The 17,031-nt window shown below is 37.1% G+C and overlaps 1 protein-coding gene across 4 annotated transcripts in view; it reads left to right on the top strand.

Moving 5' to 3' along the window:
• NBEA (neurobeachin) overlaps window positions 1-17,031 on the top strand; it is a 990,744-nt gene that overhangs the window by 429,216 nt on the left and 544,497 nt on the right. For all 4 annotated transcript variants that reach the window (XM_059684425.1, XM_059684424.1, XM_059684423.1 and 1 more), the window contains one exon: window positions 10,839-10,966. In XM_059684425.1, coding sequence (XP_059540408.1) covers window positions 10,839-10,966 — 128 coding nt within the window. The remainder of the gene's footprint in view (window positions 1-10,838; window positions 10,967-17,031) is intronic.

Below are 17,031 nucleotides of genomic sequence, written 5' to 3'. Positions count from 1 at the left end.
GAGGGTCTAAGCTGGGCTTTGTGTCTTTTCTGCAGCAGTTACTGCTTCCCTCCCTTCTCCTGCAGCTCTGAATGGAGTTCCTCAGTCTTCCATGCTGTTCTGGGCTTCATCATGAGTAATGGTGAGGGCTATGTAGAAGAGCCTGCAAATTACTGCAGACTTAGTGTCTGCCCCTCTGAAGGTTTTATTCTCTCACATTAGCTCACATTTGGAGTTTAGCAATTTATTAAAAGCTTTATCTGTTTCCTTCTTTTTTTTCTTCATCTGTTTCTTACCAGCTTATATGCTATCCAGTATTTCTTCTTCCTGTGCTCTGCCCCAAGGAAACAAGTTCTTGTGTCTCTCCCATGTCTCCTTGGAGGCTCCTGTCTTTCTTCAGATTTTAAGGCTGGTTGTTTGGCCTGCAACCTCAGCTCTCTTATACTTCTGTAGATTATCTGGCTTTCTCTTGTAATTAATGTGGGAATGACCCTTTACAGCTTCCTACAAGCAAAATGGAAATTCTCTATTTCTCTTTAAAACTTCATATTCCTAATCAATGACTTTCCAATTTGTATTTTCAAAAAATATTATGTGAACCAAGAACTATACTAAAAAACACTCATTAACTGCCTGCTACCCCAGGTCACAAATTTGTAGATAAAGCAATGAATACAGGTGATTTACTGGGGAATGTTTTCTTTTTAAATAAATAAATGTGCGTGTGTGTGTGTGTGTGTGTGTGTGTGTGTTTTATTGATTTCAGAGAGAGGAGAGGGAGAGGGAGATAGGAACATCAATAATGAGAGAGAATCATTGATTGGCTGTCACCTGCATGCCCCCAATTGGAATCAAGCCTGCAACCCAGGCATGTGCTCTGATCAGGAATCGGATTATGACCTCCTGGTTCATGGGTCAATACTCAACCATTGCACCACATTGGATGGGTGTGGGGAATGTTTTTGATCACACCACCTATAATGAAGTGGGAAGAGAGGATTGGTCAGGAAGAAAAGTGATGCTATTATAAGGGAGACCCCAGGCCATTCCATGGGAAAGCTCTGAAAGTGGATTGGCTCTGAGAGATGTCCTCAAATGAGTCAAAGGACCTAGCATTTTTGATCCCTAAATGACTAGTGTTTGAATGCAGATTGCTCCTGTTCCTGATGAGGCGACATAACTTTGGGTGAGACAGGTTCTTTCTGGGGAGGAATTCAGCTGTGAGCCATAACCCAGTAATCCTCCTTTGAACTTTCCAGAAAATGAGTGTCTCTATCCTAAAGGGGATTTTGATGATCTTCTATAGCAGTGGTTCTCAACCTTCCTAATGCTGCAACCCTTTAATACAGTTCCTCATGTTGTGGTGACCCCCAACCATAAAATTATTTTCATTGCTACTTCATAACTGTAATTTTGCTACTGTTATGAATCGTAATGTAAATATCTGATATGCAGGATGTATGTAGGTGACCCCTGTGAAAGGGTCATTCGACCCCCAAAGGGGTCGCGACCCACAGGTTGAGAACCGCTGCTTTATAGTATCTAATACATTGACATTTTTTATATTACAATTTTTTAGTAGGAAAAGTTTTAGTTTTTCAAATTTTATATAACTTATTTAAACACAGCCTTCTTTATATTACTAAGTTTGTTGTTTCGTCTCAGTTAAATCACATGTATTCTTTTCTTTATCCCCTCTATGCCCTCTTCACTTCCTCCCCACCAACTCCCAATTACCACACTGTTGTCCATCCTCATGAGTTCTCTCTTTTCTTTTCTTCTTTTCTTTTCTTTTTTCTCTTCTTTTCTTTTCTTTTCTTTCCTCTCCTTTTCTTTTCTCTTCTTTCCTTTTTTGCTCAAATTGACATATATTCTTGACCTTATGTTTTTATTTCATTACAGTTAATTTTTATGTCATTTTATTTTCTAGTTGACTAGAAAGGAGAGATTTTTTTTCCATTTCAGTTTTTCATTTTCTTTCTTCGTACAAAACATGCAATTAGCAGTTTTCAAAAATGTGCTCCAAACAAGCTTTTTTAATTATCTAAAGACATCCCAGCATTACATTTCTTGAAACCTGAAAAATGTGTATTTTAAATTTAGTTTATAGTTTACCATATAAAAGATCAAACTCCCATACTGAGAATTCTAGTTAGGCTTAATTTCTTAGTCTTTTGTAATTTTATCTACTTCTTAACCAGTACATCATACACTTGAAAATGTATATGATTCTGTTAAAAAAAAAATGAGGAGAAATGTCAGTTTTTAATTTAAAAGACCATGGGGAAATAAAATAAGCAAGGTATTTTTTAGCTTCATGTTTTGCTTAGTGGCTGTAAAAAGTTATAGTTTAAAGAAATTGTTTATTAGTAGGATCTAGTGTCACAGATTTGATATGTAGGATGCACTTTATTCATCTGCTATCTAGTATGTCTGTGTTTCATACTAGAAGTTTAGTGAACTATGAACAAAATATTTAAAGTCAGTGTTTTTCCATTACTATTTATAATATACTAGAGGCCCGGTGCACAAAATTCATGCACAGGGTGGGGGTGGGGAGGTCCCCTCAGCCCAGCCTGCACCCTCTCCTATCCGGAATCCCTTGGGGGATGTCCAGCTACCGGCTTAGGCCTGATCCGATCAGGCCTAAACCAGCAGTCGGACATCCCTCTCACAATCCTGGATTGCTCACTCCTAATTGCTCACCTGCCTGCCTGCCTGTTCACCTCTAACTGCCCCCCCATTGGCCTGGTTGCCATCAACTGCCCCTCCTGCTGGCCTGGTCACCCCCAACTACCTCCACCCCACCAGCCTGGTCACCCCTCACGGCCCCACCGCTGGCCTGGTCGCCCCACGCAGCCTGCTGTTCAGTCTTTTGGTTGTCCCTCACTAACCCCTCTGCCGGCCTGGTCGTAGGCAGCCATCTTGTGAGGGTATGAGGGTTAATTTGCATATTACCTCTTTATTATATAGAATAACGGATTAACAATTTAACTTTACAGTATATGGTTTTGCTGTCATTAATACTCTCCTAATATTTTCTTTGCATCAGTCTTAGACAAATCAGTTCACTTATCTCTGCCTACATTCCCTAAGTTACATAGGAGAATTTGATTAATAAAATCTGTGGATTTCAGGAATGGAATAATTTTCTTTATATCTGAGCCTTATCTTTTAGGTACATTGCTTAAGGGTACATGATTACTCATCTTCATTCTAGATTATATTTTTATATACATCAATTGTTTTGTATGATTTAAAAATGAATGCCAAATTTAAGAACTTGCACATACCAAATTAATCTATTAATTATTTATTATATTTTGACATTATGCTAGGGGTCTATAAGAATACAAAAAATCAAAAATAAATACAAATTGTAACATTGTGAAATGGTAGAAACATAAGGTTGCTTATTAAAATGCAATTCACAATGAAAGCAATATCCTAAGTAAAAGTAGAATTATTATGTTTTTCTATAATTATAAGACATATAACATTTGAAAATAATCAACACTTGTGAAAGCAGACTCTAGAAAATGACATAAATCTTACTTTTTTAAAAATATATTTTTGTTGATTTCAGAGTGGAATGGGGAGAGAGAGATAGAAACATCAATGGTGAGAGAGAATTATTAATTAGTTGCCTCCTGCATGCCCCACACTGGAGATTGAGCCCACAGCCTGGGTATATGCCCTGACTGGGAATCGAGCTGTGACCTCCTAGTTTAGTGATGGCGAACCTATGACACGCGTGTCAGAGGTGACACGCGAACTCATTTTTTTGGTTGATTTTTCTTTGTTAAATGGCATTTAAATATCTACACAAATTAAAGAGAAACATGCAATTTGGTGTCACTCTGCTACCCTTCCCATTGGCTAATCAGAGAGATATGCAAATTAACTGCCAGACAAGATGGCGGCTGGCAGCCAGGCAGCTGATGCAAACAGGGAGGCTTGCTTGCTTCAGTGATGGAGGACTCCCAACGTTCCCCGCCTGACTTGCTGGCCTCTCAGCTGCAACTCTAAGAAACTATGTTGCAAATATAGAAGCTAAACAAAACCCCAGAAACCTGCTTTACTCAGCCGGGCTTCAGCCAGCCAGACCGCAACATTGTATCAAATACAGACGGTAAACAAAGGCTTTCAGAAGCAGAGACCTCAGAGCTAAAGCTGGCCCAGAATAAAAAGAAAAAAAAGAAAAAATGGAGCGGTTGGGAGCTTCAGTCACCCATCAGCCTGAAAACAGCCCTCAGCCCCTCAGCCAGACTGGCCAGGCACCCCAGTGGGGACTCCCACCCTGATCCAGGACACCCTTCAGGGCAAACCAGCCAGCCCCCACCCATGCACCAGGCCTCTATTCTATATAGTAAAAGGGTAATATGCCTCCCGGCACCGGGATCAGCGTGACAGGGGGCAGCGCCCAAACCCCCTGATCGCCCTGCGGCTCTGTGTGTGACAGGGGGCAGCGCCCAAACCCCCTGATCGCCCTGCGGCTCTGTGTGTGATAGGGGGCGGGGCCCCAACCCCCTGATCGGCCCTGCTCTGTGGGTGATAGAGGGCGGTGCCCCAACCCCCCCACCACCCCCCACGGGCCCTGCTCTGTGTGTGATGGGGTAGAGCCATAACCTCCCTATCGGCCCTGCCCTGAGTGTGACAGTGGAGGCACCCCAACCCCCTGATCGGCCTTGCTCTGTGCCTGATAGGGGGGAGTTCCCCAACCCTCTGATCGCCCTGCGGCTCTGTGTGTGACAGTGGAAGTGCCCCAACCCCCTGATCGGCCCTGTTCTGTGGGTGATAGAGGGCGGCGCCCCAACCCCCTGATCCGCCCTGCTCTGTGTGTGACAGGGGGCGGTGCCCCAACCCCCCTGATGGGCCCTGCTCTGTGAGTGACAGTGGGGATCTCCTCAACCCCCTGATCAGCCCTGCTCTGTGCGTGACAGGGGGGAGCTCCCCAACCCCCTGATCAACCCTGGTCTGTGTGTGACAGGGTACGGAGCCCCAACCCCCCTGATCCGCCCTGCTCTGTGCCTGATGGGTTGGCGCTGCAACTTCCCTATCGACCCTGCCTTAAGTGTGACAGGGGGCGGTGCCCCAACCCCCCAATTGGCCGTACCCTGAGCGTGACTAGGGGTGGCATCGCAACCTCCCGATCCGCCCTGCTCTGTGCATGACAGGGGGCGGCGCCCCAACTCCCCAATCAGCCCTGCTCTGTGTCCGACCAGGGGCTGCACCTAGGGATTGGGCCTGCCCTCTGCCACCCGGGAGCAGGCCTAAGCCACCAGGTCATTATCTCCCGAGGAGTCCCAGACTGCGAGAGGGCACAGGCTGGGCTGAGGGACCCCTTCTCCCCACCGAGTGCACAAATTTTTGTGCACCAGGCCTCTAGTATAAAATAAATATCAAAAATATAAGTCTTTGTTTTACTATGCTTGCAAATATCAAAAAATTTCTATATGTGACACATCACCAGAGTTAAGTTAGGGTTTTTCAAAATGCTGACACGCCAAGCTCAAAAGGTTCACCATCACTGTCCTAGTTCATAGGTTGATGCTCAACCACTGAGTCTCGCCGGCCTGGCAAATCTTACTTTTATTCTGCTGATTCATGTATTTATAATCACCTTGGCCTTGTATATGTCTCCAGGTCAGTTAAATTTGGTAAGATTTGATAATAATTGCAGCCATGGGTTTTCATAACATTGTTTTTCTCACGAGTTAATTAAATCTTTAGTCAAATAAATTTCTTAAAATCTATAAATCTCTGTAAATGAGATTTTCTTAATATAGGTAAAGTCCAATATATAATTGTGTTTTTTAAAACCATAATAATAAAATGTTATGTTTTAAGTCATATTGTTTTAATCCAGGCATTGGATCTATAGAATTTCATTTAAAACATTAATATTTGCTTTGAATGTTTTGTTTTCCTATAGTTGGTAAATTTGTTAGAGTACTTGATAAATTTCTCATGTTGTAATGGCAATTTTCTTCATGGAAATCAGTAATTCTCTTTCTTAAAAGAGTTTGCTTTTACTGTCAAGAAAAATAGCCAGCCCTATCTGGTTTGGCTCAATGGATAGAGCATTGGCCTGTGTACTGAAGGGTCTGTGTTTGATTCTAGTCGAGGGCACATGCCCAGGTTGTGGGTTTAATCCCGGGGGCGTGTAGGAGGCAGCCAATCAATGGTTCTCACTCATCATTGATGTTTCTATTTCTCTCTCCCTCTCCCTTCCTCTCTGAAATCAATAAAAATATATTTTAAAAAAGAAAAGAAAAATAGCCAAAGTCAAAATAACATCACAATCATAGTGTGACTGAAGAGAAGGAAAAAATATAGAGTGAGAGAGATAAATGGATAACTTGAGAGAATGCATTCAGCCTAGAGTTGACAAATTCTATGTTTAGGGCTGAAGAACTGTCCCAAACATTAAGAACTTCCTAAAGTGTTAAGATTATAAACCTCACTCAAGATTGTGTAGGGCAAACTCCCCATCTAGTGCACCCTTGTATTATTTCTGTGTATAAAATGTCTGAGACTGAATGTTGTTTTTTAAAATATGTTTTTATTGATTTCAGAGAGAGGAAGGGAAAAGGAGAGAGATAGAAACATCTATGAGAGAGAAACATCTAAGGGCTGCCTGCTACATACCTCCTACTGGGGATTGAGTCCATTGTATTGGCATGTGCCCTGACCTGGAATTGAACTGGTGACCTCTTTGTTCATGGGTTGACACTCAACCACTGAGAAACACCAGGCGGGCTGAATTAATGTTGTAATTCTTTTAATAAATGAAAATAAACTTTCAAATAAAACTGAAAAGTTACTACTTAGTCTTTTTCCTAAGCTGTACTAATTTTTCTTACAAAAGAATTTTTTACAGAACCTTGTTGTTATTGTTTTCTGATGATTAAGTATTATTTCTATTTTTAAAGTAAAAATTAAGTGATTAATTCATTTATTTGTATAGGATACAAGGCCAAGGAGTATTCCCTTCTTCAATTTTTTTAAAAACTTTTATTACATGTTAATAGATAAGTTTTTCATGTATGCTTTGCAATTGGGAAAAGGGAGTTTTTATTACGTTCTTCTTAGATGAGAATTGAAATAACACTATAGGCACAATGTTGTTTTTTTAATAATTGGGGGTTATTTGCTAGGTGATAGAGTTGGGTATAAAGCTGAGATTTATGTTTATACCATTTCCTTTGGGAATTTAACTTATGTAAGGATAAATACAGTGTTTACTTTCCTTTAAAATACATTGTGAGGAATTTATAAATATTAACAACAACACCAGAAACCTGCCCATATTCTTCTCTGTGAGAAGTGGTAATGAGACTTCTCTGCATGGATGGAGAAATTTGCTTGATAATGACATTTTGTACTTAAAATATTTGACCTCTTGGTGGGTAAAATGTTACATTGTTTGTCCACTATTAGAAAATAAACATATGTAATACCCTTTGTAATACTTTAAGCAATAAAAAATAAAAATAAAAATAAAAATTTTAAAAAGAAAATAAAAATTATGATTGCATATAATATGTATAAACATAACTTAATATTCTATTAAATATTATAAGAAAATAGTTGCCAAAAATCTTATTATAGGGATTCACTCTCTGAGAGATGCCTGTTTTTATCCATACATACTATTTACACACACACGTACTTAGTTGTTTTGATTAGTTTCCATTTGATATTTAACTTAATCACCGAGAACAGTATTTTTGCAATTTTGAAGTCTCTAAATCATACATAAACCTGTAAAATATGGAAAAAAAAGTTTTAAATCGGGGAAATCAATGTTCCTGGATGTAATTGAATAACAGCATACTACAATCCAACAGTATAACTGTGATGTGAACCTGTATAAATCTAGAATTTTTCTAAAGTAATTTTATTTTCATTAGTGAATCTTAAATAAAAATAAATATTCATACTTCACTCAGAATTCAGCTGCAGAAACAATCAAGAATAATTACATATAGATTTTTCTCCTTTTCATAGGTTCATTCTTACTTTTCTTCCTTACATTGCCTTAGTAGAGGGGATCCCTTTAGCTGGGAAGAATTGTAGGAAATGGTCCTGGAGAGTGAAAAGGAATCAAAGAAGTAGTAGATCCAAAAAAGAATTTATATCTACATTCACTAAAAGTCAGAAATAACATGAGTATTCTATGACTTTGGGTAGCCTTTCCTTTGCTGTTTTATTACAACTTAGTAATAGTAAATATTTTCATTAAAACAGTTCTTCTCAAAGCGTGTTTCCTAGATTAGCAGTTTTAAACGACCTGAGAATTTGTTACAAGTGCATATTCTCACAGTACACCCAGACCTGCTGAATCAGGAACTCTGGGGGTAGGGTTCTAGGACTCTGTGTTTAAACAAGCCTTGTATATGATTCTGATCTACACTAACATTTGAGAATCGTGGCTTTAATGTAGGTGCTTGCTTCAGGAATAACAGAGTAGCTCTTCCTTCAGAATATTGTCTTTAAGTATTTGTGTAAATACTTAAATCTAAGTTTCCTCTCTGAGTTCTTCTTTCTCTGAGTTCTCCTTTCTCTAAGGCTGTCCACTCAGATAAGATGAGATAAAGTCAAATAGAAGTAATGGTAAGGCTGTGTGTACACAAAGGATTCAGATCATGCTTTTTTGAAAGTAAGAAAGAAGGCATTCTGATTATTTCCTAATCCCTAATCATTTATTTTTTTTAATATATTTTATTGATTTTTTACAGAGAGGAAGGGAGAGAGATAGAGAGTTAGAAACATCGATGAGAGAGAAACATCGATCAGCTGGAGATGTGCCCACAACCCAGGTACATGCCCTTGACCGGAATCGAACCTGGGACCTCTCAGTCCACAAGCCGACGCTCTATCCACTGAGCCAAACCGGTTTCGGCCCTAATCATTTAATTGCTTAAAAAAACGATGAAATAGTTTAGTTTCAAATATTAATAATATGTTGCAAATTATTCTATGATTAATTAACTTTTTGTCCTTATGTTTTCCTCATGCATAAAAAGATATGTTACTTAGCGTTGTGGCAGAACTTTTATTATTTGGAACATTGTTTAATTCCTTATTATACATGATTTTTTGTGTGGATGAAAGGAGTGGTCATCTAATATTATATTATTAAATTGAATTTTTAAAATACATCAGAGTCACATTTTGTAAGAGTAAATATATGTGTTTTTTTAATTAGCGTAGCTCTTAGAAGAGCTACTACTGTTGATCTCTCACTGTGTCCAGGTACTTTTCTATGTACTTTACATGCCTTAGCTCATTTAATCCTCACTATTAGTGACTATGATCATTTTCATTTTTTCAGGCGTAGGAAGTCTAATGTCCCAAGATCATCTAGGTACCCATATGATAGAACCAGCATTCCAGGCTAAGCAGTCTTATTCCAAAACACTTTTTGTATTTGCCTGAGCATTATTATTTTTTTCATGTTTTTTTTTCTTCTTTTTGCATACACTAAAGGTGTTTTTAAGAATATCAAACGGTGCTTATGTAAGGTCATATAACTGAAAACTTAATAGTGAACAATATACAGTTAAACCTTCATTCTTGAAAGTCTCCTATGTCAAACAGTTTGGTTCTTGAGCAAGTTGTTCATGAAAATAATGTCTTGGTTGTTGAACCAAACTTGCACTGGACCTGACAACCCTTTCATGCACATACATTAGCGTGACAAAAGGCGTTTTTCACACCACAAACAAAGGAGAGAATGAGGGTCAGTTTATTTCTAAGCTTCTCTTGTTAACATCTCAGGATATTGTGCTGTGAATATTTTTTTCTGTAGTTGTTGTTGTTGTTGTGTGTGTGTGTATTTCTTTTTTGTTTTTGTTGCTAGCCAGATGGATGCTTAGCACAATTTTAAAACATAAATAGCCCATCAAGAGTGCTGATATTGCTAAAGATGTGAAAGAAACAATGATCACAGGCAATTGAAGAGGTAGAAAAACTTGTTGATTTGGATAAGTAAAAAGCAGTTAGCTGGTGACAACATTTCAGAGCAGTGATATGTGAAAAAGTGAAGATGCTGCATACTGACCTCCAGAAAGACACCCTGAAAGGAGTGCTGAAAGTGATTCCTTTAAGGCTAGTAGGGGGTGGGTCAATAAATTAAAGAAAAGAAGTGTGTGTTTATAAATTAAACAGTACATTAGACATGTACTATGTATAAGGAAGGTTAAAACGGAATCATTTGGGGATCTTGGATGAATTTATTCAATTTACATTATTTCTAATGGGAAAAAATGATTCGTTTTTTGAACAAATTGCTTCTCAAACAGACTTCTGGAACAAATTAAGCTTGAGAACTGAGTTTGGTAAATACAACTAAGTGGGCTTATAAAATGGAGCATGCCTACTTCAACAAAGCAATTCAATTGTATAACACTGGGTTCCAATTATTCCCTTATTTGTTTAGCTTTTGAGGGAATTTTCAGGGAATTTTTTTATATCAAGAGTTAATTCTTTGTAATTGGCACAGTGATCCATGTAGTAAGTGTTGAAAAACTGTTTTCTTTTAGGGATAGAATGATAAACAAGATATACGGAGAACTTTTTTTCTTAAAGCTTCTAGAACTATGAATAGATTTTGTGGCCCTCAAAGGTTACAGAACCCTAAATCCTTTTCTCCATATAGTCATTCTAATTTAGCTGCAGTCTTTGGAGTAGCCTTATGACTGATGTGAAATTTTACCGTGTCCCTTCTACACATTATTTGGTGGATTAGATTGAACTTTTATTAATTTCAAAGGTTTTAATTTAGAAGTAAAGTTTATTTTATTTTTTATTTTGAATTATATTTACTAGTCTTTATGTCTTAATTTCAACAGCATCACTGCAAAACTTGAAAGAGCTTTAGAAAAAGTTGCTCCTCTTCTTCGTGAAATTTTTGTAGACTTTGCCCCATTCCTATCTCGTACACTTCTTGGCAGTCATGGACAAGAGCTATTGATAGAAGGTATGCTTTCTCTCTCTAATCTAATTATTTTAGTTTCCTATGATGTTTCTATTAATCATGACATAATTTGTACTTCTGGAGGAAAATTTACTGTCGAATATAAAGACATTGCTTCTACAAATGCTAATAAGATATTATGTATGATTTCTTCTTGTTCATTTTTTAAATAACATATTTGCACAGTCAGTCTTATTGTACAGCTCATAACAGAATGAAGAACTTTGAAAAAGTTGGATGGGACTCTCTGGTTCTTATGATCCTAATCTACAGGGCTGCTGTATATCCTTCATTAGGAGGCTGTGTTTACTAAGCAAGGATCTCTAAAATTTCCTTCAAAGAGCCAGGCTTCTTTAAGAGCCTTTTTTTGATTCACATAACATTTGTTATATGAGAATCTTTAACTGAGAAAATGTAAAGAAATACTTAACTGGGAATTGATGAAGCTGTTGTCTTTTACTCAGTAGCAGCTTAAACGGAGTAAGAAGGCAAAAAAGGTAAATTAACTCTTGCGAAGATTTAATGCACTTGTAATAGGAGAGTAGCTTTGAAAGAAAGTTATCTGGAGCCTTATTTATTTAAAAAAGCTTTGTTTTCTAAATAGTCATGAAATTCAGAAGGGGCTAATCAATATGCAAACGATCCTGTGAGTGAATAATTGCTTTAGGTGCCATTTTTTGGATTTAGAAGCCATATATATATATATATATATATTTGTTTGCTTTTCACTTCCTATTTACTATAGGTTTCCTATGCCTTTTCTATCATCCTTTCAACTGCTTTTGCACAGTCTGTTTCTATTAGAAATATTTACTAACTGGACTGAGTTTAAATCCTTATTCTACCACTTTCTTAGCTTTATGACCTTTTGAGACACCGTTGGTCATTTGTGGCTTAGTTCCTTTCTATAAATTGTCGTCAATGATAGCACCACCCTACCAGGACTCTTGGGAGGATTAAATTATATAGTACATATAAAGCTTTTAGAACACATGTGGGCTGTTCACTTTTTATAAGAAATATTGCATTCTTGCTCTAGGTTAAGTGCTATCTTATGTACTTGGAATATATTAGTAGCTAACAGACAAATAACCCTGCCTTGTGGAGTTTATAATCTAGCAAGGAGAGACAATAAATAAGCATTAAGCATAAATATTTAAATCACATAAAATGTTGAAAGTTGGCAAATGCTATGTAAAAGTATAAGTACAACACTAGTGACTGGGATTATAGAAATGGCAGGGTTATATTGCAGTTTTAAAAAGGGTGATTGATTTTTAATAAGCCAAATAGTAAAAGTTACATTTGAGCAAAGATTAAAAGGAAGTGAGTCATATAGCTTACTAGAAGAGTGCTCTAGGCAGAATAGTCAGGGTAGTGACCCTACAACATGTTATTTTTACAATAAGAAAGAAATTGAATAAGCATTATTGAAAACATAAATCTTAAATGTTTCCTTATTCCCTAAAAATCTTATTTTTCTACTAGAGGCCCAGTGCATGAAAATTAGTGCACTGCAGGGGGGTCCCTCAGCCCAGCCTGCCCCTTTCACAGTACAGGAGCCCCTAGGGGATGTCCTACTGACAGCTTAGGCCCACTCCCCTCTGGGAGAGTGGGTCTAAGCTGCAGTCTGGCCTCTCTCTGCTGGAAGCGACTGGCAGATCAGGGGAAGGCACTGCCCCAATCACCCCCTCGCTGCCACTGCCACTGCTGGTTGCCACAGCTGCCTGAGCCTCGGCCCAGCCCTCGCAGCACCAGCAGCTGCCATCCGTCGCTGTGGCTTTGTCCAGAAGGACGTCTGGTCTAATTAGCATATTACCCTTTTATTAGTATAGATATTTAAGTGTATCTTTTCCTAAAATGTTTTGAAAAATTTATAGTAGAAATTTATAATTATCAAGGACATACTAAAATAAACACAGAACACATTTAGTAAAGTAGCAATACTAGTAATGGGTCCAATACTGTTATTAAAACTGGAACAAAAATCTGCCCCAAGTTCCCCAGCAGCCAAAGCAAAGAAGGATTTATTTTAAGTTATAAGACTCACATTAGTGGTTCCTAAGTGACAGTTTATGACACTTTAAAATGTAAGGAATTGCTGTCAGGTAACTTTTTAATTGTTCTATATCTGTCAGTCAGGACTCCATTTATGTAGCCCCCTTTTCAGAATTTACCTTGGCCAGACATCTGGACTATTTCTTATTTTCTTCCAGCACTTCAGAGAGAAGATAAGAGAAATGGCTGGGTAATCAAGAATAATTTTTCTTGGGCTTCTCTGAGTTTACCTCCAATACTCTGGATTGAGTTGAAAGAGCATTAGACTATGCCACTTGGATTTTTAAAAAGGACTATGCTAAAAATGAAACATTGGAACAAGTTACATATTAAAAGTACATATTGTGTTCACTGGGCAAAATGAAATTTTATTTTGTAACTTTCTGCATCCAAAGATATAACCTAATTTTAATATATCATTATATGTCCTGTTTTTAAGATTATATGGATGTATTATTCATATTCTTTTTTGTATTAAAATGATTTTTCTTAATAAAATGACATTAAATGGTAGGTCTTAGGTTTTGAGTTCTGTTTTTTAAATGCCATTATTTGGCAAAATATAAAATTGACAATCTTAAAATATGGTCCTTCAAATTTCTGCCAGTTTATACAATACAAAAATCTAGAAACCTCTGCTGTATAACAGAACATCATTTGGTATCCCTCCCAGTTTAGTCATAACCATTTTTTTTTTCAGATTTAACTCATCTCTATCTTCTTGCTGTAGAAGACATTCCTTAAATATGCAAACAAGTGATGCATTATATTCCTTGTTTTTCTACAACTCTTCCTTCTGCATTGGATCTTTCTCCTTTTTTCTATCCCCCAAATTCTTCTCATGTTTTGAATCCTGCTTCAGGTTTCTTATGCCAAATTAATGCCATCTCTTTGTGGTCCTGTGGCATTATATTTATACAATATTAATAAAATTATTTTTACTTGTAAATAGAAATAATCTTATTGTTTATATTAACATTGCTTAACTTAGATTCTGGTACATAATATTCAGTATTTCTTTCTTGTACTTCAATAGAACATTATGTTTTTGCTAATCATTTTTGGTGAAGGTAAGTTTTAAAAATAAGGGAAGATGGGTAACATTGTTGTATGGTGGGAATTCCCAATATTGAACATGAACACCCATGAGTTAGCTGCTACATTCATCCAAGGTTCATTCTTGCTCTTCACTACAGCTTCTGGAAACACATGTGCTTTCATACTCTCATTCTTTAACATGTACTCTTGATCATTCTTTCATTTTCTCTCTGTTCCATTTCCCTTTTTATTCTATAATTTGATATACTATTCCTCTCCTCTGAGAAGAAAAACTGTCAAACTGTTGTGAAGAACTCAGGAGATTTACATGATCAAAATATCTTTACCCAAGCTATTGATCAGTTCTGTTTAAAAAAATAGTGCTAATGATGAATAAATCGCTTTGCTTTTGACTTTATCATATATATGTATATGGTAGGAACAAAGCTGGATTTAGGTAACTAAAGGTATTTTAGAGTCTTACAAAAAGAAACAGTGAGTACTCTTATTTTAAATAATCATAAAATATATTTGAATTGCATTTTGTCTTATTTTATATTCAGTTTTTCTTAACAGACATGTACTTAAATTTTTTCTTATAGGATAATTGATCTTTGGTAGTTTATATTGTTATGTACTTTAAAATATAAATTAAGATAATGTTCTTTAAGTTTGTCACTTATTAGTCACACCTTTTATTTGACTAATAAAAGTGACAAGCTTAAATGTATTCTTGTATGATTCTAGAGTAATCAATGTAGTTCACATCTTTTAAGTTGTATTTACATAGCTTTTGGTGTGTATATGTTTCTCTTGGCAATAATTAAAGATTTTTGAAGACAGTAGTTATTTGGAGCTGAGCGAATTTTCTTTAAAAGGATTCCAGCTTTTCAATTTGAAAACTAATACATAAAAAATATAATAAATATGTATGCAACTATCAAACCCATCAGCCCATGATGACAAAGCAACCTTTGATCCAAAATTGTTATATTTGTATTGCTGCAGCAATGGAGAATGCACTTCAGAGATACTGTGGAGCTTCTTATAAAGAAGGAGTTGAGAGGAGCTTATTTTAAAGTTTGTATTTAAATAAGTAGGGCCAGTTATAGATTGGTTGCTGACTGTCAGGAGGTGGGTTAGATATTGCTAATTTTTATTTAGGGGGCCTAAGAACAACAGTGGGCTTAGAGTTGTAATTAGTAATAAAGAAATAGTAGTTGCTCAAGTTAATCAGAAGAGAAGATGCTTAGGTGTGTGTATGTTTGTTAGCATAGTGTCCTTCACTCTGTCTTGTTTCACCATGGCATAAAGTGGCCCTTTAAAATCACTGTTTATAGTCTGTGAGCATTTTATGTTTGTTTAAGACTCATGAGAATATTTAAATTAATGTAAGTATCATAAGGGTAAAGCAAAAGTTTCATAAGCATCCAAGGACAGGAATGAAATACAGTTAGACTTCAGGCAGCCTAGAAATGGGAGAGGGGAGTCAGTAACCAAGGCTACTTCCTTGAACTCTCAAAGCAACTTCATAGCTTCCTATCTGTGTTTCTCTCTGTGTATGAACTCATTTTTTTTCTTCTCTCCCAGACTACCTTCACTTTCTTAGTTGTTTGAACATAGCCCAACATAGCATCCATTCTTAACTCCAAATGTGCTTTTAATGTAAATATCTTTCATTATCTGACTATAAATCATTATCTATCTAGAGAGAATGTAAATAGCTTAGCTTTGGGTTAGGTGTCTATCTCTGTTATAATTAGTTTAGAATGGTGTGGATGTGAAAGGCAAGGTTGAATGTAATACACAGGCTCCCCTTTTTAGAAGCTATATATAACTTGAAACCTCTTAGAAAAATGGTAGCAGTACAGGAAATGTCACTTATGTGTCTACTATTTTTAGTGACATTAGTAAATATTTCATTAAATCATATAATATTCAAGAATCTTTACAGTTTCCCAGACTAGCATATTTTAAAAATATTTAAATATAGCCTGAAATTTCCACCTCCACCAAAAGAGAACATCACTAAAATCTTATTATGAAAGTAATAAGCTTAGTCAAGAATATCATAACACCCTTTGGTCATATATAATAACAATATGGCTATATAATTAGAAAAATATGTGTTCATTTTAATTCAAAAATTATATTTTAAGTATAATTTTAGTAGTTATTTTGAAATTGTAATAATGCAAAAATAATACATGACATGACATATTCATTGAAGATGGCCATGGTGGCATAGTTTTTAAATATCCCTGAAATCTTCCATGAAAAACAGACATAACAACATATATAGTAAAATAATAACTACTACCCCCCTTAATAACTACTAGTCCATTAGCAATAACATATGGACACTTACAATGAAACGAAATGACAAGGTATCCCATTGAACTCCAAAATATGACTGGATGAGGATAATATCTTCTCTAATAAAAGAGAAACATGCAAATTGACCAAACTTCCTCTACACCCACAAGCCACGCACACCAGCCAATCAGGAACAAGTATGCAAATAAACCCAACCAAGATGGCAGCAGCCACAGAACTAGACTGAACAGGAGGTGTGGGTTGCCCCTGCGATGGAGAAAGCCAAACTTCCCACCTGCCCTGGCCAGCTGTGGGCTCTGCCCAAGGCTACAAAGTTTCAATTATAGAAGATAAATAAATCCCAGATACCTGTTTCCAGGCGCTGTGGCCTCCGCTCAAGGAGGGTCTGGGAGCCTGGGTTGCCCAGGGCTGTGGCCAGCCAGCAAACAGCCATCAGCCCCTCACCCAGGCTGGCCATGCCCCCCCAGAGGGGACCCTCACCCCATGGGGGTGTGGCCTGCCTGCAAACCACCACAATCCCCTTGCTCAGGCCACCCCATGCCCCAAGGAAACCCCCACCCTGATCCAGGACACCCTTCAGGGCAAACCAGCCAGCCCCCACCCATGCACCAGGCCTCTATCCTATATAATAAAAG

Source organism: Myotis daubentonii, chromosome 2 (assembly GCF_963259705.1).
Source record: "Myotis daubentonii chromosome 2, mMyoDau2.1, whole genome shotgun sequence".
Classification (NCBI taxonomy): domain Eukaryota; kingdom Metazoa; phylum Chordata; class Mammalia; order Chiroptera; family Vespertilionidae; genus Myotis; species Myotis daubentonii.
This window is presented reverse-complemented; position numbering and strand designations above follow the sequence as displayed.